The sequence below is a fragment of the Rhinopithecus bieti genome, unplaced genomic scaffold (genome assembly GCF_001698545.2).
Source record: "Rhinopithecus bieti isolate Rb0 unplaced genomic scaffold, ASM169854v2 scaffold_26504, whole genome shotgun sequence".
In the NCBI taxonomy this organism is placed as follows: domain Eukaryota; kingdom Metazoa; phylum Chordata; class Mammalia; order Primates; family Cercopithecidae; genus Rhinopithecus; species Rhinopithecus bieti.
In genome coordinates, this window is record NW_016812891.1 from 482688 (window position 1) to 507273 (window position 24586).

At 40.3% G+C, this 24586-nt stretch overlaps 1 protein-coding gene across 7 annotated transcripts in view; it reads left to right on the forward strand.

Annotated features, from left to right (window-relative positions):
* The window catches only part of LOC108512063 (uncharacterized), a 123170-nt gene that overhangs the window by 17388 nt on the left and 81196 nt on the right, over positions 1-24586 (forward strand). For 2 of the 7 annotated variants that reach the window (XR_001880479.1, XR_001880480.1), the window contains exon 3: positions 4218-4525. The exons of 4 other annotated variants lie outside the window; for them this stretch is intronic. Coding sequence is in view for 1 of the 3 variants with exons in the window: in XM_017847104.1 (XP_017702593.1) it covers positions 4218-4243 (26 nt within the window). In the remaining 2 variants the exon portion in view is untranslated. Of the gene's footprint in view, positions 1-4217; positions 4526-24586 lie in introns of those variants that run through there. One more of the 7 variants, XM_017847104.1, reaches the window with a different exon arrangement.

Consider the following 24586-nt stretch of genomic DNA (forward strand, 5'->3'; position numbering starts at 1 on the left):
CAAAATTTGGTACTCTGCTTCTGACTCTTGCCTGATTAGATCCTCAGTTTACAATGGTTGTGTTTCCTACCCTCTCAAACTGCTTTTGCATTTTTTGTGTCAGCTAAGGCAAAAATATTGCAACCACTTGTATATGGAGAAAAGCAATTTATTACTTAAGATAAGACATGAATACTACACCAGGTAAGGCAAAGAAGAAAATGACATGTGTCTTAAAGAGATAACTGAAGATGATGTGAAGAATGAATTGGAGGTTATGTTAGGGGCAAGAAAACTAGTTAAGAGGCTGTTGTAGTAATCTACCTGCTTAATTAAGAGAGCCTGAACTAAGACAATGTGAAAGAAAAGAAGAGGAGTCCTTGGTGGCTACTTCCACCATAATCCTTTCTGTCTCTCTCTTGGTACAAACTAAGGGATAAATAGGTGACTTTCATTTGGAATTGACTCTTGGACTGAGGGATTCAAAAACAAGAAACACTCAGTTTACTTCAGACTTAGGGGTAATGCTCCTACTGTCACGTAGTCTAGTTTCTGGTTCTATTTTTATTTGGAACATGGTTCTGCAGCCTTTAGTGAGCTTCCTGAAAAATCTTTATTTTGCATTACATAGACCATTAGTTACTAGTGGTTACAATATTAAAACAACACAAAACAAAACCACTCTAATTGACATTGTATGTGATATTTGAAGCACCTATGGATAACCAGGAGAAAACTGTTAAGAGAGTTGGAAATATGGAACTAGAAGTGTGGTTCTCAAGGTGTGGTCACTGCTACAGCATCAGCATCACCTGAAAACTTATTAAAAATGAAAATTAGGCCGGGCGCGGAGGCTCAAGCCTGTAATCCCAGCACTTAGGGAGGCCGAGACGGGTGGATCACGAGGTCAGGAGATCGAGACCATCCTGGCTAACATGGTGAAACCCCGTCTCTACTAAAAAATACAAAAAAGCTAGCCAGGCGAGGTGGCGGGCGCCTGTAGTCCCAGCTACTAGGGAGGTTGAGGCAGGAGAATGGCGTAAACCCGGGAGGCGGAGCTTGCAGTGAGCTGAAATCTGGCCACTGCACTCCAGCCTGGGCGACAGAGCGAGATTCCGTCTCAAAAAAAAAAAAAAAAAAAAATGAAAATTATCAGGTCCCACCCCAGACTTACCCTGAATAGGTAACTGGGAGTAAGGCCCCAGCAATACGAATATTAACAAGCTGTCCAAGTGATTTTGATGCACACTGCAGTTTGAGGACCTGTTGAACTACAGCTTGAAATAGAGATTAGGAGTAGAAATAAAGATGTGTAAGTCAGATATATAACAGTCCCTCTTGAGAAAATGAATAAACTCCCCAGAAGAATGGAAGAGAGAAGATGAGCGCTTGAAGTATATGGAGCAATCAAAGAAATAAAAACTAGTAGAGTACAATAAAAGAGGGAGAAATTTAACAGTGGTATGAAATGACCTATACTGTCAGGTGCTGTACAGAGGCCAGCATGGATGAGGATAGTGCCAGAGCTATAAGACTGACCATTAAGAGAATTTTGGTATCAGTTAAAAGAGAAGTGGTACAGATAAGAATAAATGGCAAAGGAATACAAGCAAAAACTAAAGGATACTTTTTGCAGCAGTTTGGGAATACAGCAAAGGGAATTGGAATAGTATGGTCAGGATGAGGTTTTTTCAGGGTAGATGCATCATTTAGCTTTTGCTGTATAACAAACACTCTAAAGTGGCTTAAGACAATAATTATTATTATAGCTCACATGTCTGAGGATTGGCTCCTCCCAGCTGGGCTTCCTCATACATCAGCAAACCTACTGGGAGCTTTACTGTAGGCTGGACACTTATCATCATCCTCCTGTGACTGTCCAGCTCACTTAGGCATATCTTATGAAGATGGAAGAAGTGTTGAAGAGGGCAAACAGAGGCCGGGCGCAGTGGCTCACAGCTATAATCCCAGCACTTTGGGAGGCTGAGGCAGGCAGATCACCTGAAGTCAGGAGTTCGAGACCAACCTGGCCAACGTGGTAAAATCCCGTCTCTACTAAAAATACAAAACTTAGCCGGGTGTGGTGGCACGTGCCTGTAGTCCCAGCTACTTGGGAGGCTGAGGCAGGAGAATCACTTGAACCCATTCGCGCCACTGCACTCCAGCCTGGGCGACAGAGTGAGACTCTGTCTCAAAAAAAAAAAAAAAGAAAAGGGCAAACAGAAACACATGGACTCCAAACTGACACTGGCACTTCTCCCTCATTTTGATAACCAAAGCAATTTATGTGCCCAACCCCATATTCAAGGAACAGAGAAACAGAATTATCCTCTTTAGAGAACTTGCAAAGTGATGTGGCAAAGGGCATGGATTCATAGAGGGATGAAGAATTGGGACCCTTAACACCACAGTAGGAGGCCGGGAGTAGTGGCCCTTGCCTATAATCCCAGCACTTTGGGAGGCCAAAGTGGGAGGGTCCTTTGAGCCCAGGAGTTCGAGACCAGTCTGGGCAACAAAAGGAGAACCTGTCTCTACCAAAAACAATTAAAATTAGCCAGGCATGATGGCACATGCTTGTAGTCCCAGCTTCTAGGGAGGCTGAGGCGAGAGGATGGTTTGAGCCCAGGAATTTGAGGCTTCAGTGAGCTGTGATTGCACCATTGCACTCCAGCATAGGAGACAGCAAAGCAAGACCCTGTCTCAAAACAAAATAAAACACAGGAGAGATGACCCAAACATGCTTGAAAGTACAGAGAAGGAATATGTAGAATGAGGAAGAAAGAGAAGTAAGGAGAAAGACAAATAAAAGTTCAGAGAATTAACCTTTGAAAACAGAAAAGATACTTCTGAGAATGGAAAGAAAGGAATTTGATTGGATTAAATTTAACAAATTAAAATCCAAGATGCCCAGTTAAAATTGAATTTTAGGTAAACAGTTTTTTAGTATTAAAGTATGTCTCATGCAATATTTGGCTCAGTACATTTGGTATTTTTTACTATCTTAAATACTATATGTATTTCTCTATTTGGAACATACTTAAACTAAAATTTTCTTTGATTATTGTAATTTCAAATTTAACTAGGCATCCTGTATTTGGCAACCCTACTTTGGATGAATTTTAAATAAATCCATGGTACAGTAATCTATAAAGGGATAGATGGGTATATTCAGGGATTTAGTCCTAGAAAAAGTTTGGAACCACTGCTATAGATGCTGTGTAGTGTCAGTGAAAGGATTGCTGAGCAGTAGTGAACTCACTTAAAAAGAAGCAGCATGACTTTTCTTGGATTAAATCACTGCTAAGAAGAGTAATAGCAGAGATTGTGGTACAAGGGACCACTTTGGTTTGACTCTAGCTTGTGAGGCCTGAGCAGGAGATTTGGGCATAATTGAAATGACTAGAGTCCAGGCTGTAAAGGAAAGCAAGTGAAACCAGAAGATGAATTAGAAGGGACTGAGAGTTTGGCAGTCACAATGAGTCAAAGAAGTAGAAGTTCACAGGGAAGAAACTCAGAATTTACAGTCTTAGAGGAATGGTTCTGTATGATAATGGGGTTAAAAATGCAATTTCACATTTACTTTTACTAAATTGAAAGTAAGAGCTCTGGAGACAAGATACTTGGTTTTGAATTCTGGTTGTGTGATCTTGGCCAAGTAATTTAAGTTCCCTGTGTCTTAGCTCTTTATCTGAAAAATAGTAATAATAATGGTTCTTGGGGCCAGGCACGGTGGCTCATGTCTGTAATCCCAGCACTTTGGGAGGCTAAGGCAGGCAGATCACTTGAGGTCAGGAGTTCAAGACTAGCCTGGCCAACATGGTGAAACCCCGTCTCCACTAAAAATACAAAAATTAGGCAGGTGTGGTGGCATGCACCTGTAATCCCAGGTACTTGGGAGGCTGAGGCAGGAGAATCACTTGAACCTGGGAGGCGGAGGTTGCAGTGAGCCGAGATCACGCCATTACACTCGAGCCTGGGCGACAGGGCAAGACTCTGTCTCCAAAAAAAAAAAAAAGGTTCTTACCCCATAAGGTTATTGTGAGGATTAAATGAAATAAACCATGTGATTGTATATTTTCCTCCTTAGCTAACAAATGCTATGTTTGGTAAAAACAAGCACAATTATCTATCTGTTGAAGTTGAAGCTCACACAACTTTTACTATTTAAAGTTGTTTTCTTTACTGTTATTACAAGAAAATAATTATGCTCAAGTCATATCTGTCTCATTTCCCTGTAGGTGACCATGCTTTGGGATTTTCATAGTTTGAGTAATTCCTATGGGCTCTACCACCCAGCAAGTGAAAGAAGACAAGATTCCACCCCCAGGGGGTTGTGGTTCTGGGAATGTGAGCAGCTTGTTTTCATGAGATCTGCACCTTGATCTGGCCTGCTATTAGGATCTGTGGTGGTGGTGGCTGTCTTGTTTTAGTTGTTTCTTTTACACAGATTTTTGTAAGTTATTTGCATATAAAGATTTTTGAAAAGTGAATGTTTTATGGGGTCATCTTGCTTATACAAAGAAAATTAAAACTTTTAAAATAATCACTCATGTGTTACACTTGTCTGTTCTAAAATAAATGAAAGTATTCATGTTGTCTGGAAGGAAAATGAAGACCAGGAAAATAGCTATGCTCTTAATGTTTTAAAATAAGGTAATATTATTCTCTGTTTGAAAGGAGCCTTCTAAGGAATTACCACAGTCTCATACACAATCGACTTAAATGCATTCTTTATCTTTAAAAGGAAGCAGAATAGGATCATTGAGTAAATCACATGTGTTCACAGTCTTGTCTGGTGTAATCATATACTACACAAACACATTATTCTGTAGTCAGGAGGGGAAGGGGACGTTTGAAACAGGACTTGCCCTTGAGGAGGCCTCTTTCTGTTTAAAGAATAATGCAATGAAAGACCACACAGTAGAAGATAACAAAATATCTTCCGTGCCACCCCGACTTTTACATTTTCTCATTCTCCTTTGTTCTCTAAGGACATCTGTTGTAATGATTATTCTGTAAAACTCATAGGTACCTAGCAGAAGCCATATCATATTTCATTTATTATTTTGTCTACTTAATGTTTTATATCATGCAGTTGTGGGTTTTAAAAATATTCTGTTTATAAAAGATGTAAAATATGTTATAGAAAATTTATTAGTTAACTGTAGATATCTAAAGAGTAAAAGTTTCAACTCTGAATTTAATAACATTATATCCTAGGAAGCCCAGTAGACTTTTATTAACCTACATCTTAAAAGATAAATATACTAAAAGAGATACTTAAAAGAAGAATTTTCCTTTCTATATTAATTGCAGTTATTGAATTGCAGTGTGGACTTTTTAGATAATTTAAAAATAATATAGAAATATATAAAGTAGTGTTGAGACCATTTAAAAAATAATGGAATCATAATATTCGTTGCTGTATGGTTCTATAAAGTAACTATTGTCAACTGAATTAAAAAGGATCGGAGTTGAGATTAAAATAAAGAGCTAAAATTAAGATTAATCTCTTCAGAAACTTAAGAGATCTTTCATTTGTGCCAAATTTAGTAAGCATTTGCCTCAATTCAGTTTTATTTCTGTGTGTATATTGATTTTTTAAAATGTCACCTGTGTACGTGGCTTATGCCTGTATCCCCAGCACTTTGGAGGCTGAGGCGGGTGGATCACGAGGTCAAGGAGATCAAGACCATCCTGGCTAACACGGTGAAACCCCCTTCTCTGACTAAAATACAAAAATAGGTCCAGGTGTGGTGGCCTCATGCCCTGGTAATCCCAGCACTTTGAGGCCGAGCAGGCCGGATCAGCCTGAGTCCAGGAGTTTGAGACTGCAGCCTGCCAACATGGCGAAACCCCGTCTCTACTAAAAATACAAAACTTAGCGGGTGTTTGTGGCAAAAGGCACCTATAATCCCAGCTACTTGGGAGGCTGAGGCGGGAGAACTCGCTTGAACCGTGGAAGATGGTGGTTGCCCAGTGAGCCCAAGATCATGCGCCACCTGCACTCCAGCCTGCGCAACAGAGTGAGACTCTGTCTGCAAAAAAAAAAAAAAAAAAAAAAAAAGTCCGTGTAGCATTTGAAAGGCATTCTTTAATTATCGAACAATAGTTATGTGAGATTTTGGCAATCCAATACTAACGATACATTATTCAAATGTTTTTCAATATTTTGTGATAGTTGGTTTGCTGTCTATATTGTGGATGCAATTCAAAATTCAAGATTTTTCTTTTTATTAGAGCGTTCGCTTATACACTTGCCACCCAAATTTCAGCCTAATTTGGATCTTTTGGGGATTTGTGGAATTTATGTTTGAAGGGTTTTAAAAATTTTTTAATGAAAAATTTTAAACATATACAAACGATACAAGCAAATAACATGAACCTCCCAAGTTATGTTTGAGTTTTATAATATGTTTACTACAGGTACTGTGATGTTGATACAACAGATGTTCAGGAACTCAAAAATCGCTCATTGCCCTTAATGCACACTTGAAAGATTTTGTCCAGAGACTAGGATTCGAACTCTCTGCCTTTTCTTCTTGCTTTCCATTTGCTTGGTAGATCTTCCTCCCATCCTTTATTTTGGAGCCTATGTGTGTCTCTGCACGTGAGATGGGTCTCCTGAATACAGCACGCTGATGGGTTTTGATCTTTATCCAATTGTTGCCAGTCCTGTCGTCTTTTAACTGGGCATTTGGCCCCATTTACATTTAAGATTAATATTGTTATGTTTGAATTCTGATTCCTGTCATTATCGATGTTAGCTGGTTATTTTGCCCCATTGATTGATGCAATTTCTTCATAGCATTCGGATGGTCCTTTAACAATTTGGCAATGTTTTTGCAGTGGCTGGTACCGGTTGTCTCCTTTCCATGTGGTTCCCATTCTCCCTATCACTCTTCAGGTACCCAATCAAAACTTAGATTTTGGTCTTTTCACATAGTCCCCACTAACATTTCCTGTAGAGCGTTTTGTTTCGTTTTACTCTTTTCTCTAAACTTCGTCGTTCTCGCTTTTATTTCATTAATTTGAGTCTTCATCACTGATCCCTTTCTTCCACTTCCATCCGAATCGACCTATTGAGCTTGTGCATGTGTCACGAAGTTCTCGTGCCATGGTTTTTAGCTCCATCAGATCATTTAAGGTCTTCTCTGCACTGTTTATTCTAGTTAGCCATTCGTTTAACCTTTTTTGAATGTTTTAGCTTCCTTGCGATGGGTTAGACCATGCTCCTTTAGCTTGGAGAAGCTTATTATTACTGACCTTCTGAAGCCTATTTCTGTCAACTTGTCAAAGTCATTCTCTCTCCAGCTTTGTTCTGTTGCTGGCAAGGAGCTGTGATCCTTTGGAGGAGAAGAGGTGCTCTGGTTTTAGAATTTCCAGCTTTTCTGCTCTGGTTTCTCCCCATCTTTGTGGTTTTATCTACCTTTGGTCTTTGATGTTGGTGACCTACAGATGGCATTTTGGTGTGGATGTCCTTTTTGTTTATGTTGATGCTATTCCTTTCTGTTTGTTAGTTTTCCTTCTAACAGTTAGGTCCCTCAGCTGCAGGACCGTTGGAGTTTGCTGGAGGTCCACTCCAGACCCTATTTGCCTGGGTATCCAGCAGAGGCCACAGAACAGCAAATATTGCAGAACAGCAAATATTGCTTCCTGATCCTTCCTCTGGAAGCTTCATCCCAGAGGGCCACCCACCTGTATGAGGTCTCTGTTGGCCCCTACTGGAGGTGTCTCACAGTTAGGCTACACGGGGGTCGGAGACCCACTTGAGGAGGCAGTCTGTCCGTTCTCAGAGTTCAAACACCATGCTGGGATAACCACTGCTCTCTTCAGAGCTGTCAGAGACATTTAAGTCTGCAGAAGTTTCTGCTACCTTTTGTTCAGCTATGCCCTGCCCACAAAGGTGGAGTCTACTGAGGCTGTAGGCCGTGCTGAGCTGCAGTGGGCTCTGCCCAGTTCGAGCTTCCTGCCGCTTTGTTTACCTGCTCAAGCCTCAGTAATGGCAGACGCCCCTCCCCCAGCCAGGCTGCAGCCTTGCAGGGTTGATTCAGACTGCTGCACTAGCAGTAAGCAAGGCTCTGTGGGCATGGGACCCACTGAGCCAGGCACAGGAGAAAATCTCCTGGTCTGCCGGTTGCTAAGACTGTGGGCAAAGTGCAGTATTAGGGTAGGAGTGTCCCGTTTTTCCAGGTACAGTCTGTCACTGCTTCCCTTGGCTAGGAAAGGGAAATCCCCCAACCCCTTGTGCTTCCCAGGTGAGGCAATACCCCACCCTGCTTCGACTTGCCCTCCGTGGGCTGCACCCACTGTCCAACCAGTCCCAATGAGATGAACCAGGTACCTCAGTTGGAAATGCAACTTCTACGTCGATCATGCTGGGAGCTGCAGACCAGAGCTGTTCCTATTCGGCCATCTTGGAACAGAAACCCCCACTTGAAAGAATTTGTGTATATCAACATTTTTAAAACTCCCTCCATTTCCCAATCTATGACAGAATATATTGCAAAATGTGGTGGTAAGCCAATTTTTGGACCTATAAATGTGTTTTTCATAGAAACAATCTTAAAATGGCTATTAGGTTTTCAGGCCAGCTCTCCATAACTTATCTAATTCATAGTTCAGGGAAATTTACCCATCGTTTTTAACATTGTTTCAGTGAGAAAATGCCTCCTTCAAAAAATTTTTTTCTGGCAGGGCGCAGTGACTCACGCCTGTAATCCAAGCACTTTGTAATCACCTGAGGTTGGGAGTTCGAGACCAGCCTGATCAACATGCAGAAACCCCATCTCTACTAAAAATACAAAATTAGCCAGGCGTGGTGGTGCATGCCTGTAATCCCAGCTACTTGGGAGGCTGAGGCAGGAGATTTGCTTGAACCCAGGAGGCGGAGGTTGCATTGAGCCAAGATCACGCCAGTCTAGCCTGGGCAACAAGAGTGAAAGTACGTCTCAAAAAAAAGAATTTTTTTCTTTTTCTTTTTTTTTTAAATTAGACTCTCATTCTGTCGCCCAGGCTGGAATACAGTGGCACAATCATAGCTCACTGCAGCCTCTAACGCCTAGGCTCAAGTGATCCTCTTGCCTCAGCCTGCTGAGTAGCTAGGGCTACAGGTGCACACCACAATGCCTGGCTAATTTTAAAAAATTTTTTTTCTTTAGTTTTTTAGAGGAGGGCTCTTGCTTTGTTGCCCAGGTTGGTCTCAAACTCCTGGCCTCAAGTTTGCTTTTTACCTCCCAAAGTGCTGGGATTATAGGTGTGAGCCACCACACTCGGCCAGAAAATGCCTCTTTTGCAATTAGAATACTAGGGAATACCACCACTCATCTTCCTCTCTGTTAAGAAAGGGGGATGGGAAAATGAGTAGTCAAATGATCTTGTAATAGGGATTTTGTCTGTGATGGGTCCTTAGCGCTCTCAGCAAAAGTAGCAGGAACTCAGAGTAAACAGTTGAGGGACAGAGTATACTTCGTGTATACCCTTCCGAAATTATTCCTCTGCTAGGGGGAGTTGAGGAGTCAAGCTCTCCTGTAACAAGTGTCTTGTCTGTGAGGGCTCCTTAGCCCTCAGCAAATGTAGCAGGAACACTGAGTGTTGGAGGACAAGAGTGTACTCTCCCATACCATTCTGAAATTATTTACCACTTTCTCTGCTGACAGAGTTAGTTTGTGCTTTTTTTTTAAAAGCCTATTTTTTAAAAGAACAGAAAGGAAACCTCCCTTTATAAAACAAATACTGTGTGATATACCTAAAGCTTATGTTTCATAGACTTTTTAAAAAGAGGGCTGATTGTCTTAAGTTTCTGATATGGGGAAAAATCATTTTCACAGGCTAAGACATGCCTAAGACAACAAGAAAAGATTCCTGACTTAAAACATAAAACTGGAATATATGCATAGGTACTAAACTGCCAGCCAGCTAAAATCAGGTTGTTGGAATAATGCTTATAGTCAGCCTATAAGTAGTATAACCTTTTAGTATCTGGGAATGACAGATGGGAGCAGAGAGGAGTGCCACTGCTTCTGTCTCACCAACCTACATTCTCTTCCAATTTACCTTACATTTCTACTCTTCCAAAATCCTTTTCTAAGCAAGATTATGGAGCCACAAAATGGTGCTAATGAATTTCTCCTCATTTTGTATATGTATATATAAAATAAAAAAGGTAGTAGAGGAAGTGCTTTGTTGACAAAAGGGGCAAGATTCCGAAAGAATGCAGTGGCCGAAAACAAGACCCACTTGGAGGAACCCTAAATATTACAATGTTCTGTGACCCTGAGCAGGTCACTTAACCTCCCTGGATAATCTGTAGAATGAGTGATTGAAATAAATCAGCTCTGTTCCTTCTAGCTCAAAAATGAAAGTTCCATATTATGAATAGTTGTCCTAGATCCTGCAAGTCTTCAAGTGCTAATGTGGTGTGGCTCTTATCCTGTCAGCTAATATAGGCTCCAATTTTACATGTCCTCCAGAGAATGCATGTGCTTGTGAGTGACTTCACAGCAGGCCCCCAAAGCTAGTTAGCCTCATTTTTCAAAGGCAGTAATGTCAGTACCCTTATATGGGAGAATTAGGCATACTTTGTGATGAGGCAACTAGAGTTCCCACCGAATGGCGTACTGCAGCTTTCCCACCTGGGATCCCTGTTCCCATTAGATAAAGAAGGGCCTACTGTATGTCAGTTACCACACTCCTTTACATATGTTGCTATATTCATTATTCATTTATTCATTATTCTTCACAATAACCCTGAGAGGTAGGGGGATTGTTCTCATTTTACAGATGAGGAAATTTCCTAAGAACTAACTAGTTGGTGGTGGAGCTAGTGAAGGGTAAAACTGATTTGAAACCTCCTATGAAGGGAATGAAACCAGGGATCCCTTCATTAAACCTGCCCATCAAACTAGCTAAGGGAGGGAAACCAAAAAGCCTTTTCCTGCAGTTAGCTTTATACTCACCAACAACTACAAGCAACTCAACTCTGGCTCCTCTGCCTGTGGGACCTGGCCCCTGCAGCCAACTCATGTGCCCAAGACTCCCCCTACCCCTAAATCCGGGATAAGCATGTTCCCCCTAGCCCTTCTGAAGTTTCAGGTGAATACCCCAGAACTTTCACAAGGCTTCCCATCTAGGAAATCTAGGCACCTCTAACCTAGAGGATGTAACTCTTTAAGTTTGATGTTAAGACCCTGCTCTAGTAGAATCCTTCCAAGCAGGAAGCCCTTCTGTGCTATTGGTGGTGCTGAGAGGTGCCAGATAACATGCTACCCTGCCAACTAGTACAACTCAGGGAAAAACCTACCTGAAGATGATAAGAGAAATGAAAATAAAATCTTGAAGAACTACAGTTGTCAGGTGATCCTGCAGAGGAGTCCCTGGCCCACAGGAGTTTTTATCTACATCAATAACTTCGAAGATAGCTGTTAATACTCCTAGATCTACGAATTCCTAACAGGAGATGAGCATCCAAGTTGAAGATTATCAGGCTCAGACACTGCCAGGAATAATTTAGATCTCAAAAGTATGTTCCTGGGACAAGCAGCATTAGCCTTACCTGGGAACTTGTTGAAAATACAGACTCTTGGCCGGGTGCAGTGGCTCACACCTGTAATCCCAGCGCTTTGGGAGGCCGAGGCAGGTGGATCACGAGGTCAGGAGATCGAGATCATCCTGGCTAACACGGTGAAACCCTGTCTCTACTAAAAATACAGAAATGAAATTAGTTGGGCATGGTGACGGGCACCTGTAGTCCCAGCTACTCGGGAGGCTGAGGCAGGAGAATGTCTTGAACCCAGAGGCGGAGTTTGCAGTGAGTCAAGATCGCGCCACTGCAGTCCAGTCTGGGCAACAGAGCGAGACTCCATCTCAAAAAAAAAAAAATATATATATATATACACACACACACACACACACACACACACACACACACACACAGGCTCTTGGACTCCATCCCAGACCTACTGAATGAGAAGTGGAGCCCAGAAATCTGTGTTTCAACAAGATTCTGATGTACACTAAATTTTGAAAACAAGTGTCCTAGGACTATGAACAATGATCCCAGGTTCCCTACATTAAACTGCAACAGCATTAAACTGCAACAGTTTCCTGGGGCTAGACGACCGCTCCATCTCCAATATAGTGCCATTGCTAGAGATATGCAGCTCTCTCAACCAAGACTACTGCCTAGAACCTCATTTGTTTCCTTGAATACTCCTAGGAAAATATTTGGCAGAATGGCAGATGATTGGTAATGATTGAATTAAGGTTAAAAAAAATTAATTGTATACGATAGGGGAAATTGGAAGTAATTTACATGCCTATTTATAGGAGTTTGCCTAAAAGCAAATTCCATGAGGATTAGGACTAACACCGACCAACGCTATGTTCACTGAACTCTCATTATCTATTATAGTGTAAGTATTTTATATTTGTTGATTGAATGAATAAATGTACATATACATTTCAGTCCTGAAGTAAAATGCAGCCATTAAAAAAGATGTCTTCTATTAGCAATCTCACTCCTATGTATTTACTCAAAAACCTGAAATTCAATGTTTATAGCAACTTTATTCATAATTACCAAAAACTGGAAACAACCCTATTGTCTATCAACTGGTAAACAGATCAACAAACATTCATATAATGTACATCCATAGAATAGAATACTACTGAGCAATAAAAAGGACTAAACTACAAATATATGCAGAAAACATGGATGAATTGCAGGGGCATTAGGCTAAGTGAAAGAAGCCAGGCTCAAAAGGCAAATGTATGATTCCATTTATGTAGCATTGTAGAAAAGGCAAAACTGGACTGGGCCCAGTGGCTCACGCATGTAATCCCAGCACTTTTTGGGGGGGGCCAAGGTGGGCAGATCACCTGAGGTCAGGAGTTTGAGATCAGCCTGGCCAACATGGTGAAACCCCATCTCTACTAAAAATACATGCGCCTGTAATTGCAGCTACTCTGGAGGCTGTGACAGGAGAATTGCTTGAGCCTGGGAGATGGAGGTTGCAGTGAGCTGAGATCATGCCACTGCACTCCAGCCTGGCCGACAGAGTGAGACTCTGCCTCCAAAAAAGCAAAAAAGGCGAAACTAGGGATTGAAAATAGTTCAGTGATTGCTAGAGAAGGAGCAAGTGCCTCTAAACTACAATCAGGCATAAAGACAGTTTGAGAGTGATGGACCTGTTCTATATCTTGATCATGATGGTTACATTATTGTATGCATTCATCAAAACTCATGGGACTGAATGCTAAAAAAAGGTTAATTTTACTGTACATACTCAATATACAATATACTGTGTATACTCAATATACTTTTAAAATATATACTAACGTTTTAAAAAATGATCTTGAATAAATGTACCTTGATACATACGTAAGTGAAAAGGCAAGTTAAATGTTTTTCTAAAAACAAAACAAATGTCATCCATATACATGTGTGTAAGTTCATATGTATCTCTGGATTATATAAATTTATTTAAATGCCTAGAACAAGATGTGAAAGAATATACTTCAAACTTACAATGGCAATTACCTCTAAGAGGGTACTAAATTTGGGGAAGTGATTTAAGGAGACCTTAGTTTATGGGTTGCTGTTTGAATTATTTATAAGAATATATTTCTGTTTTGTATAATTAAGAAGTAAACAACATTTTAGGGAATAGAAGGATAAACGCCAAAAATGTCAATAGTACTTGTCTCTGGCTGGTGGAGCTAGAAGTGTCTTTTATTCTATTTTTTTCTTTCTTTCTTTCTTTCTTTTTTTTTTTTTTTTTGTCTGAGACAGTGTCTATCGCCCAGGCTGGAGTGCAGTGGCACAATCTCAGCTCACTGCAGCCTCGACCTCCCATGCTCAAGCTATCCTCTTGCATCATCTTCCTGAGTAGTTGGGACTATAGGCCCATATCACCATGCCTGGCTAATTTTTTGTATTTTTTGTAGAGATGGGGTTTTGCCATCTTGCCCAGGCTAGTCTTGAGCTCTTGAGCTCAAGCAATCCACCTGCCTCAGCCTCCCAAAGGGCTGCGATTACAGGCGTGAGCCACCCCACCTGGCCTATTTTATTTTTGCTTATTTGTATTTTCTAATGTTTCTATAGTATAAACAAGTTCCACTTTTGTAACTAAAAAAACTTAGTTATCTTAAAATACAGGGGTGAGGGAACCCAGCAAGCATATACATATTAAAAACTGATACATATTAGAAATGTAGATGTTATAAAAATATTCCAAACAAAGTTTCACTGAAAAAGAATTTGAATACTCCTAGAATAGTGCTTCTCAAACATGATGTCCATACACATCACCTGGAGTGCTTGTTGAAATGCAGATTATGATTCCAAGGATTTGCATTTTTGACAAGCTTCCTCTTGATTCCAGTGCTGCTGGTCCATGGACCACACTTTGAATATCAAGGCTGTGCTGTCAATACAGCAGCCACTAACTAGCCACGTAAGGCTGTTAAGCACTTGAAATGTGGCTAGTCTAAATTGAGATGTACTATAAGTGTAAATACACATTGGATTTTGAAGACAATTTTTATAAAAGAATAACATATCTTAATCATTATTTTATACTGATTACATATTGAAACTATTTTTGAAACATTGTGTTAAATAGAATATTAAAATTAATTTCACTTTTTTTTTTACTATTTTAATGTAGTTACTAGAAAATTTAAAATTTTATTTGTGGTTTGTATTTTTGGCTTGTGTTATTGCTATTGGACAGCGCTGGTCTAGAATAACTGTTAATAGGATTTTACTTGTATTAGCTTCACATTGGGTTTTAAATCACCAACATAATGCAGGAAAAGGATTAGCACCCCATTAAAGACCAAATTGACAACTTCTGTGTATTAATATGAACATACCTAGGAATTCTCAAAATCTATAGGTGGAAGTTGAGACAAATGGAAATAATAGAATTTTGACCTGGAAAGGAACTTTGATGTCATCAAGTTCAAATCCCTTGTCTTACAGAATTATTTATCAACCTGGCAAAGATGTATTTGGTACTTAATGCATTCTAGGTAAGTATTGAATAGGTACGTCTGTGATAGTAAGGTGAGGTGCCTACCCTGGAGAAGCTAAGAAGGATTGTATTAGACTGTAACAGCACTTATAAGGCATGCTGACAGGCGTGCCCTCAAACACAGAGGCAGAGGCAAATACGGGCTCAAATTTTTGTTTTGTTTTGATACAGAGCCTCACTTTGTCGCCCAGGCTGGAATGCAATGACACAATCTCTGCTCACTGCAACCTCCGCTTCCTGGATTGAAGCGATTTTCCTGCCCCACCCTCCCAAGTAGCTGGGATTACAGGCACCCATCACCACACCTGGCTAATTTTTGTATTTTTAGTAGAAATGGGGTTTCTCCATGTTGGCCAGGCTGGTTTCGAATTCCTGACCTCAAGTGATCCCCCCAACTTGGCTGGGATTACAGGCGTGAACCACCATGCCCGGCCAGATTAATTTTTTTTAGGAAGAATCAGAGAAGCTCCAGCACTTTGGGAGGCAAAGGCAGGTGGATCACGAGGTCAGGAGATCGAGACCGTCCTGGCTAACATGGTGAAACCCTGTCTCTACTAAAAATACAAAAAATTAGCCAGGCGTGGTGTTGGGCGCCTGTAGTAGTCCCAGCTACTAGGGAGGCTGAGGCAGGAGAGTTGCTGGAACCTGTGAGGTGGAGGTTGTGGTGAGCTGAGATCATACCATTGCTCTCCAGCCTGGACGACAGAGCAAGACTCCCTCTCAAAAAAAAAAAGAAAAGAAAAAAAAAAATCAGAGAAGCTCCACTCAAGAGAACTTTTAAGTTTCCCCAGGCTTTATAGCTTCTGTTTTAAATTAATGGTAAAAACAAGGCTTTAGGATTATTTACTTATAAATCAATGTAGAACATGCTCTTCCCTGTCTTTTCCCACATAAAATAGATATGCCGTCTATTATCAGAAAGCAAAGAAATTTAGACCTGAGACACTTTGAAAGTTTGAACAGGGTTGATGGTACAGATGGTACCAGAATGAAATTTGGAGTGTAGCAGTAGCATAGTCAACCTTCAATTATATGTGCAAATGAGGGACAAGAATTGCTGAGATGATTAAAAGCATGAATAAAACAAAATGCTTATTTTAGCTATTATTTTAAAAGACTTATTCATCAGGAATATCTTATACCAGAGGCTTTATGACAGAAATTTGTTCTTGAGTTACATTTTCCTTCTGTGAAAGATTGAAGAGACAAATTTGGGATAAATAATAACGTGATTATGAAAATTCTTATTACTTTGAGGTAGAATGGGCTGAAAATATGAATAGCCCTTTGATTTTTTTTTTTTTTTTTAGTTAAAATCTGGGTCCCTCTCATAATATTTCATTCATTTATAATATATTAGTAAAGGGATCCAGGTTTCTTTGGTGTGTGTCCTTTTTTTCTTTTCTTTTTTCTTTTTTTTCTGAGACAGTCTTGCTCTGTTGCCCAGGCTGGAGTACAATGGTGCCATCTCAGCTCACTGCAATTCACCTCCCAAGTTCAAGCGATTATCCTGCCTCAGCTTCCTCCTGCCTCAGCTTCCCAAGTAGCTGGGATTACAGGCGCACCACCACACCTGGCAAATTTTTGTATTTTTAGTAGAGACAGGTTTTCGCCATGTTGGCCAGGTTGGCCTTGAACTCCTGGCCTCAAATGATCTGCCTGCCTCAGCCTCCCAGAGTCCTGGGATTATAGGCGTGAGCCACCATGCCTGACCTGGCATGTATTCTTAACTTGTAGGGAAATTACTTCAGAGTACAAGCCTTGCTCATTACATGTGCAGACTCCTGGCCCTCGTAATCATGGATCGGCCATAATTTGAACATTTGTATTATTCACTCTCAGCCAATATTTAAAAAATTATCTAGATTTGAAAACAGTCAAACCTACCTGAGAATGGCATCATGGACTTTGTCCAAAAGTGAAAACTGCCTACAGCCATTCAAAAACAAAACTTGAACTAAGCAGAATAAACAGTTCTACCTAAGAATTATAACATTTTCCTCTGTTCTTAAGAGGAATCAGAACAACATTTTTAAACCCTTAAATGTTTTCTAGGAACCAGTGACTTAGTTTGGTTAATTTTGCTTCATTCATACCAAAACAAAACAAAACAAAAAAAGAGAGTATTAAGTCTTTGGTTGGTTTTGAATATTCCCAATGATTATTTTTTGACATCTTGTTCCCATACATGAATAGTAATTACTTATGGGAAGTGGCCTAATTTTCTTAAATAATAATCTATGATAACACACACACACACACACACACACACACACGGAAAAAAATCATTATTGTTAAAAGTATGTCAGTTGTAGAGATACCTGTCCTTTGAATCAGCATGTTGGGAGATGCAGGAGATTCCTGCCTTGGAACACCTGCCTAAAGATTCCATTTAACAAGGGAATTTTGTATGATGAGATATTTGCAAAAGGTTTGGATTCTGGAAAAATATATACAAGTCTTTTCCTAGGCGGGAAAATAGACACACACACACACACACACACCTCTAAGGAGTCCAATGTAATTTTGTTTCTCAAATACAAAGTTTTAGGAGAATAAGACAATTTAGGAGAATCAACACACTATTCATGTCTCGTAATACACCAAGATTGTTTTTCTATTTTCCTGAGTTACATCAATAGAGAAAACATAAAATGACAATTGGTCTCCCTGTCACTTCATCAGAGGTTTTATGGATTTGTAATTTTCATGTATAGCACATTCATGACATAACTTCCACCCTTATTTATTTGAGATGGTTTTATTAGGTGATACCTGCAGGCTATGAAAAAAAAATCTTTTCTAAGCTTTCTGTATGAGGCGGTCATTATAATGCTTCATGGTATTTTTGAAAACATTTCTAATATTCCAGCCTCTAACAATAAGCATTTTTTCCTCTATGACATTAATTTACTCCTTAAAGTTTTCTCTTCAGCTGTAATCTTAGGGTAAATGGGAAATAGACATAAGCGCATTTAAATGTATAATGCACTGATTCTCTTGTGAAGGTAGTCTTGTAATGAGGAAGGAATTCAAAACAGAACTTGTTTTCAGCTCTGCAAATGTGCAAGAAAACTACAAACCTGCCAATGTTCCATTCACATTTAGCTACACATTTCTGAGACACATCTATCTTTACTAGAGGGCAGGATTTGCTATCTCTCTGGAGTAGCAGATGCATAATAAAGATGGATAGACATTGATAATTACTTGCATCAAAATGATGCTTTCTTTGTGTACCTAAATTTAGGAACAAAATGTTAGAAAATTGTTTCAAAAGTGCCTTGGTTAAAAATACCAACTATATCAAATCTAATCTACTCATACTCCTACTCTCCTCATCCACTGCTTCATACCTTCTCATCCTCAAGCCACCAGTACTTTTTCTCCTATCTTCCTTTTCCGTTTTACTTACTATTTCCCTGAGAAACAGGAGTAATCAGAGAAAGACTTCCACAGACCACCTCCCCCCACCACCATATAGAGTCACCTACTTGTAACTGTGCCTTGTATTCTCTGTCTTCCATCTGTTCTTACGAATGAAATGTTCTGAGCTGTATCCTTGCAACTTGTGCACTAGATCCCATTCCTTCCCCTACTCAAAGAGTGATTCAGCAACTTTCTCCTCTCCCCTGCAGCATCACTCCCACCCTCTCTATTGGATCATTCCCACAACCAGCTTGGTGGAAGCAATGATCAGCCCACTCCCAGATTCTTGCAGTAGCCTCCTGCCTGGTCTCCTTTTAGCCCCTGCTCCCTTTCACTCTGTTTTCATCGCAATAGCCAGAATGATTCCATAAAATCCACTCTTGCTCAAAACCCTCCAGAGGCTTCTCATTCACTGAGTGTAAAAGTTAAAATCTTTAAAGAAAAAAAAAACCCAACCCTAGTTGGTCTTCCCTGCCCTCTGCCTTTTCTTACTTCTCTAACCTTATATCTTACTCCTCTCCCTCAGCTGTTTCTGCACCAGCCACACTGATTTTATTTTTCCTAGAACACCCTGGCTAGAACTTCCACCTAGCCCCAGATTTTTTAGTTTTCCTAGAACCCCCACTACTTGCCCTAGATTTTCATCTAGCTGGTTCCCTTACCCTTTTTTGACCTTTCATCTTTCATATCGTCAATGAGGCCTTTCCTGCCCACTCTTTAGAAGTATAACTGCCCCCACCTCCCCTACTCTATTTTTCTCAGTTACACTTATCTCCGTGTTGTGAAATACTATATCTTTTTACTTGTTAATTGTTGTTTATCGTCTGTCACCCCCCTCAACCCTACCCCAGGTAAGGTGCTTGAGTGGTTGGGATTTTTTTTTCCTTTTTACTCCTGTCCCATATTACTGGTGTATTCCTAGAACATGGTAGGTACTTATAAATATTTGAAAGAGTGAATCAGTAAGAGTATAACTGGAAAATGACCTAGGAGTATCAGTCATGCAGACTGAATTTTTTTTAATCTGTTTCACCAATTCTGTTTTGTTTGTTTGTTTGTTTTGTTTTGAAGATAGGGTCTCACTCTGTTGCCCAGGCTGTAGCAGTGGCGTGATCTCAGCTCACTGCAACCTCCACCTCCCAGGTTCAAACGATTCTTCTGTCTTAGCCCCCCAAGTGGCTGGGACTATAGACGTGCACCATCACTCCCAGCTGATTTTTGTATTTTTGGTAGAGACAGGTTTTTCCCATGTTGTCCAGGTTGGTCTTGAACTCCTAGCCTCAAGTGATCCGCCTACCTCAGCCTCCCAAACTGCTGGGATTACAGGCGTGAGCCACCGCGCTGGATCCAATTCTGCTTTATAAACATAATTTAAATACAGTTTCAGCTTCAGTTGAGTCACTATGGGCATTCCTCTTTCTAGGAATTGTGGGACTCTCCCTCTTATATGCAGTTGACCCTTGAACAACACGTGTTTGAACTATATGGGTTCACTTACATGCAAATTTCTTTCTTTCTTTCTTTTTTTTTTTTTAGAGACAAAGTCTCCCTTTGTTACCCAACCTGGAGTACAGTGGCGCCATCATAGCTCACTACAGCCTCGATCTCCTGGGATCAAGGATCCTCCTGCCTCAGCCTCCTGAGTAGCTGGGACTACAGGTTCACGCCACCATGCCCAGCTAAATTTTTCTTTTTTATTTTGTAGAGATAGTGTCTCGCTATGTTGCCTAACCTGGTCTCAAACTCTTGGCCTCAAGGGATCCTCCTGCCTTGTCCTCCCAAATTGCTGGGATTTACACATGTACACCACGATGCCCAGCCCACAGATTTTTTTTTCAATAAATACCTTGGAAAATTCTTTGGAGATTTTTGACAATTTGAAAAAACTTGCAGGTGAATGTGTAACCCAGAAATATTGAAGAAATTAAGAAAAAAGTGTGTTATGAATGCATAAAATATATGTACATACTAGTCTATTTTATAATTTACTAACATAAAGTATATACAAGTCCACTATCAAATTTAAAATTTATCAAACGTTACACACAGACTATGGAAGATTCCTAGTGGAAAGAAATGTAAACAAAGAAAGATACAGTATTAAGTCATAACTGCATAAAAGTAACTGTACTACTCTAATAGTTTTATAGCAACCTCCTGTTGCTGTTGCAATGAGCTTATGTGTTGGGAGTATCCACTTAAAACTCTATGTGATGCTAATCAATCATCTTTGAGTGAACAGTTCGCCTCCAGTAAATTGCGTATCTCAGTAAAAAGTGATCTCTAGGAGTTCTCAAGTATTTTTTTTTATCGTGTTTAGTTCAATGCTATAAACCTTGGATGTATGGGACCATGGGGCCCATATGAAGTACCACTAGTGATGCTGGAAGTGCTCCCAATAAGCAGAGAAAAGTTAAGACATTACGAGAAAAGGTTGAATTCCTTGATACGTACCAGAGATCGAGGTCTGCAGCTGCAACTGCCTGCCATTTCTAGATGAATGAATTCAGCCTAAAGACCACTGTAAGAAGACACAGTGGCTCATGACTGTAATCCCATGCTTTGGAAGACTGAGGTGGGAGGATCACTTGAGTCCAGGAGTTCAAGACCAGCCTGAGCAACATAGCAAGACTCCTGTCTTTATGGGAAAAAAAATTAAATAAAATAAGTCTCATGTTTAAAAAAAAAAAAAAAGCCAGGCATGGAGGTGTGCACTTGTACTTATAGTTCCAGCTATTCAAGAGGCTGTCCTCCAGTGAACTGTGATTGCACCACTGCACTCCAGCCTGGACAACAGAGCAAGACCCTGTCTCTTAAATAAAAGAAAAGGGAACTTGTGAAGCCATTACTGCAACTATGCCAGTGGGCATGAAAACTTTACACTTTTTGCAAAATACAAAGTATGTGTTAATGGACTGTTTATGTTATGGGTAAGGCTTCAGGTCAGTGGTAGACTATTAGTAGTTAAGTTTCAGGAGAGTCAAAAGTTATATACAGATTTTGAGCTGCATCGTGTGGGGACCCCCGCATTGTTCAAGGGTCAACTGTACTTTAAAAGAAGTATACCATGAGAAAAGTATGTATTTTAATACTTTCTGAACTTTTACACTTTCAATAGGTTGCTGTTAAAAATTACTTTGGTTCAATGTAGACATTCAGCCTATTTATAGTTATTCTTCCTATGGTCCTTCTTTAGAGATGATCTGCTATAAATTTACCTCTAAGTGCTGTTTTAACTGCATTACACACATTTTGATATGTTGTCTTTTCATTATCATTCAATTCAAAATATTTTTCTATAGTTTTCCTTGCAATTTATATATTTTAAGTTACTTAATTTCCAAATATTTGGGAATTTTGCAGATTTATTTTCTATTGATTTCTAATTTAATTTTATTTTATACTCAGAACCCATGTTTTTATAATGCCAATTCTTTTAAAGTTTTTGAGACTTGCTTAATGGCAACTGACACTCTGACAACTGTCAGAGACACATTTTTTTTCCCCAATGCACATGAAACATCAAGAAAGACCATTGTCTTTTCGTGTTTTCCATCATATGTTGAACATATTTATACTAGCTATTTTAAGGCTTTTCCTATTCCGTCATCTTTGTCAATTCTGAGTCTGCTTCTGCTGACTGATTTTATCCTAGTTATGGGATATGTTTCCTTGCTACTTTTTGTGTCTAATAATTTTTTATTGGTGTTGGACATTGTGATTACCATGTAGTTGTGTGTCTGCATTTTATCTTTTTTCCAAGAACATTCACTTCCAGCAGGTAGTTGAAGGTCAACTTGATCCTTTCAAGCTTGTTTTTTGTTGTTGTTGTTGTTTTGTTTATTTTTTGAGACAGAGTTTTGCTCTAGTTGCCCAGACGGGAGTGCAATGGCACAATCTCAGCTCACTGCAGCCTCCACCTCCCAGGTTCAAGCAGTTCTCCTGCCTCAGCCTCCTGAGTAGCTGGGATTACAGGCATGCACCACCATGCCAGGATAATTTTGTATTATTAGTAGAGGCAGGGTTTCTACATATTGGTCAGGCTGGTCTCGAACTCCTGACCTCAGGTGATTCGCCTGCCTAGGCCTCCCAAAGAATTATTGGGATTAGAGGCGTGAGCTGCTGCACCCAGCCTCAAGGTTGTTTATATGCTTTCTTAAGATGGTTCTAAAGTAAAAGACGACAAGGTTTTTATTTAAAGAACCAGATAGTATTTTAGCTTCTACAGTTCCTTTTGCATATTTGTTTGTACAACACCTTAAAAATGTAAAAAACATCTTTTGCTTGTGAACCATACAAAACCAGGCTTTGGGTTGGATTTGTCCTGTGGGCTGGAGCCACCAATTGCTGTTGTAAAGAATTCTTTAGGGCTACTTTAGCCATACTTTTGTTATTAAATACTCTTCTGTCAAGTCAGAGACTATTCAGGGTCTGGGATTTTACCCTACTTCAAAGCCAGTAAATGAGCTTGCCACAGTTGCACAGATGCTGGCAGAAGACATGAGACTCCCAGGTCAGAAAGAGACAACCTTATTATTCACAGTACAGCAAATAGCATGGGCTTTATGTTCTCTTAGTTTTCCTTGTTCTCCAAACCAAGACAATGGGGACAATGTGAGTAGGTCCAGGTAAATGCTATACATACAGTTGGTTTGTGTCACATCTGAAGAGCCCCAGGCTTAGGAAACCTCTCATCTTATAAGGTAACCACTAGTAAATCTGCCACATTTTGTCCTGGAAGGAGCCATTCACTTTATTTTTCTGGTCAGGAAACAAGTCTGTCCTCTGTGCTGGAGGATGACACTATGCCTTCCGAAGGCTATTGGCTAGACAAACACCCTTCGAAAGACAGTCTGGGTCAAAAGTTGTCACAAGACACACAGAAATGCCTTGGAGGATTGTTGTTTAGCACCCATATGTTCAAGAGGCATTTCCACTGGTTGTAACTCAAATGCTTGTCAGCCCTGTGAAAGTGTTGCTGAGGTCTCTGTGCCCCAGTAGTTCTTCCTCTGAGAGTTGTTCTTCTAGTAGTTGTTCTCTGCCTGGCCTTACATAGTCCCATTTTATGGATGTACATCTTAGTATTCATGTAGACTCAAGATGATTTTTATGCAGATTTCTGGAGCTCTGTCTCTTGACAGCGTTCTCGTCTCTTGTGGTGCTCTCTTTCTCAAATTGTGGTCGCCCTCCTAAGTTCCTGTCTCTCTCTTAAGCTCAACAAAACCACTGTACTCTGCTTAGGTTCTCCTTCTTTGTATATCAATCCACAGAGTGCCTCCAGGAAGAAGACTGGAACTCACTTCATTTTTCTTTCCCAAGAGATCACAGTCCTGTACTACCTGTTGTTCAGATTTTCGAACTGGTTATTTTACATATTTTGTCTATTTTTACCATTTTTTATAGCAGGATGCTAGTCCCATATTAGTTACTCCATCATTGATTCTTTTCTTTTTTTTTTTTTCTAATCATAGTCTCGCTCTGTCGCCAGGCTGGAGTGCAGTGGCGAGATCTCAGCTCACTGGAACCTCCACTTCCCAGGTTCAAGCGATCCTCCTGCCTCAGCCTCCCTAGTAGTTGGGACTACAGGCATGCACCACCATGCCTGGCTAATTTTTGTATTTTTAGTAGAGACAGGGTTTCACCACGATATCCAGGATGGTCTCAATCTCCTGGCCTCATGATCTGCCCGCCTCAGCCTCACTAAATGCTGGGATTACAGGCGTGAGCCACTGTGCCCGGCCTGATTCTGTCTTTTTAGCATTTACTTCTTTATAAGTTTTAGGATTTTGATTAGCATAATCACTCTGAGTGGGAGATATTTTTGTTGTCACCCTTTCTTGGCCTGTCTTCAAGTTTGATGAATATTTCTATCTGCCCTTTTCCCCATTCCATACCCCATTCCAGAACCAGTTCTTAGAATGGCTTTAGAGGGCTCCTACTCCTTACTGATATCGGGAATATGGCCAATTCAGTAACTGAACCAGCTGTTAGCTCGGCTCGGTTGCTGTGGTGATGTTTTTCTTTTGTCATTTTGCCCTCTTGGGTCCAAAGCTTCCCATAAATACACAGCCCCAGGCAGTATCAGAAGCCGTTTTATTCAGCCTCTTTTCATGAGGCTGGGGAAAACCGGGTGACAAACC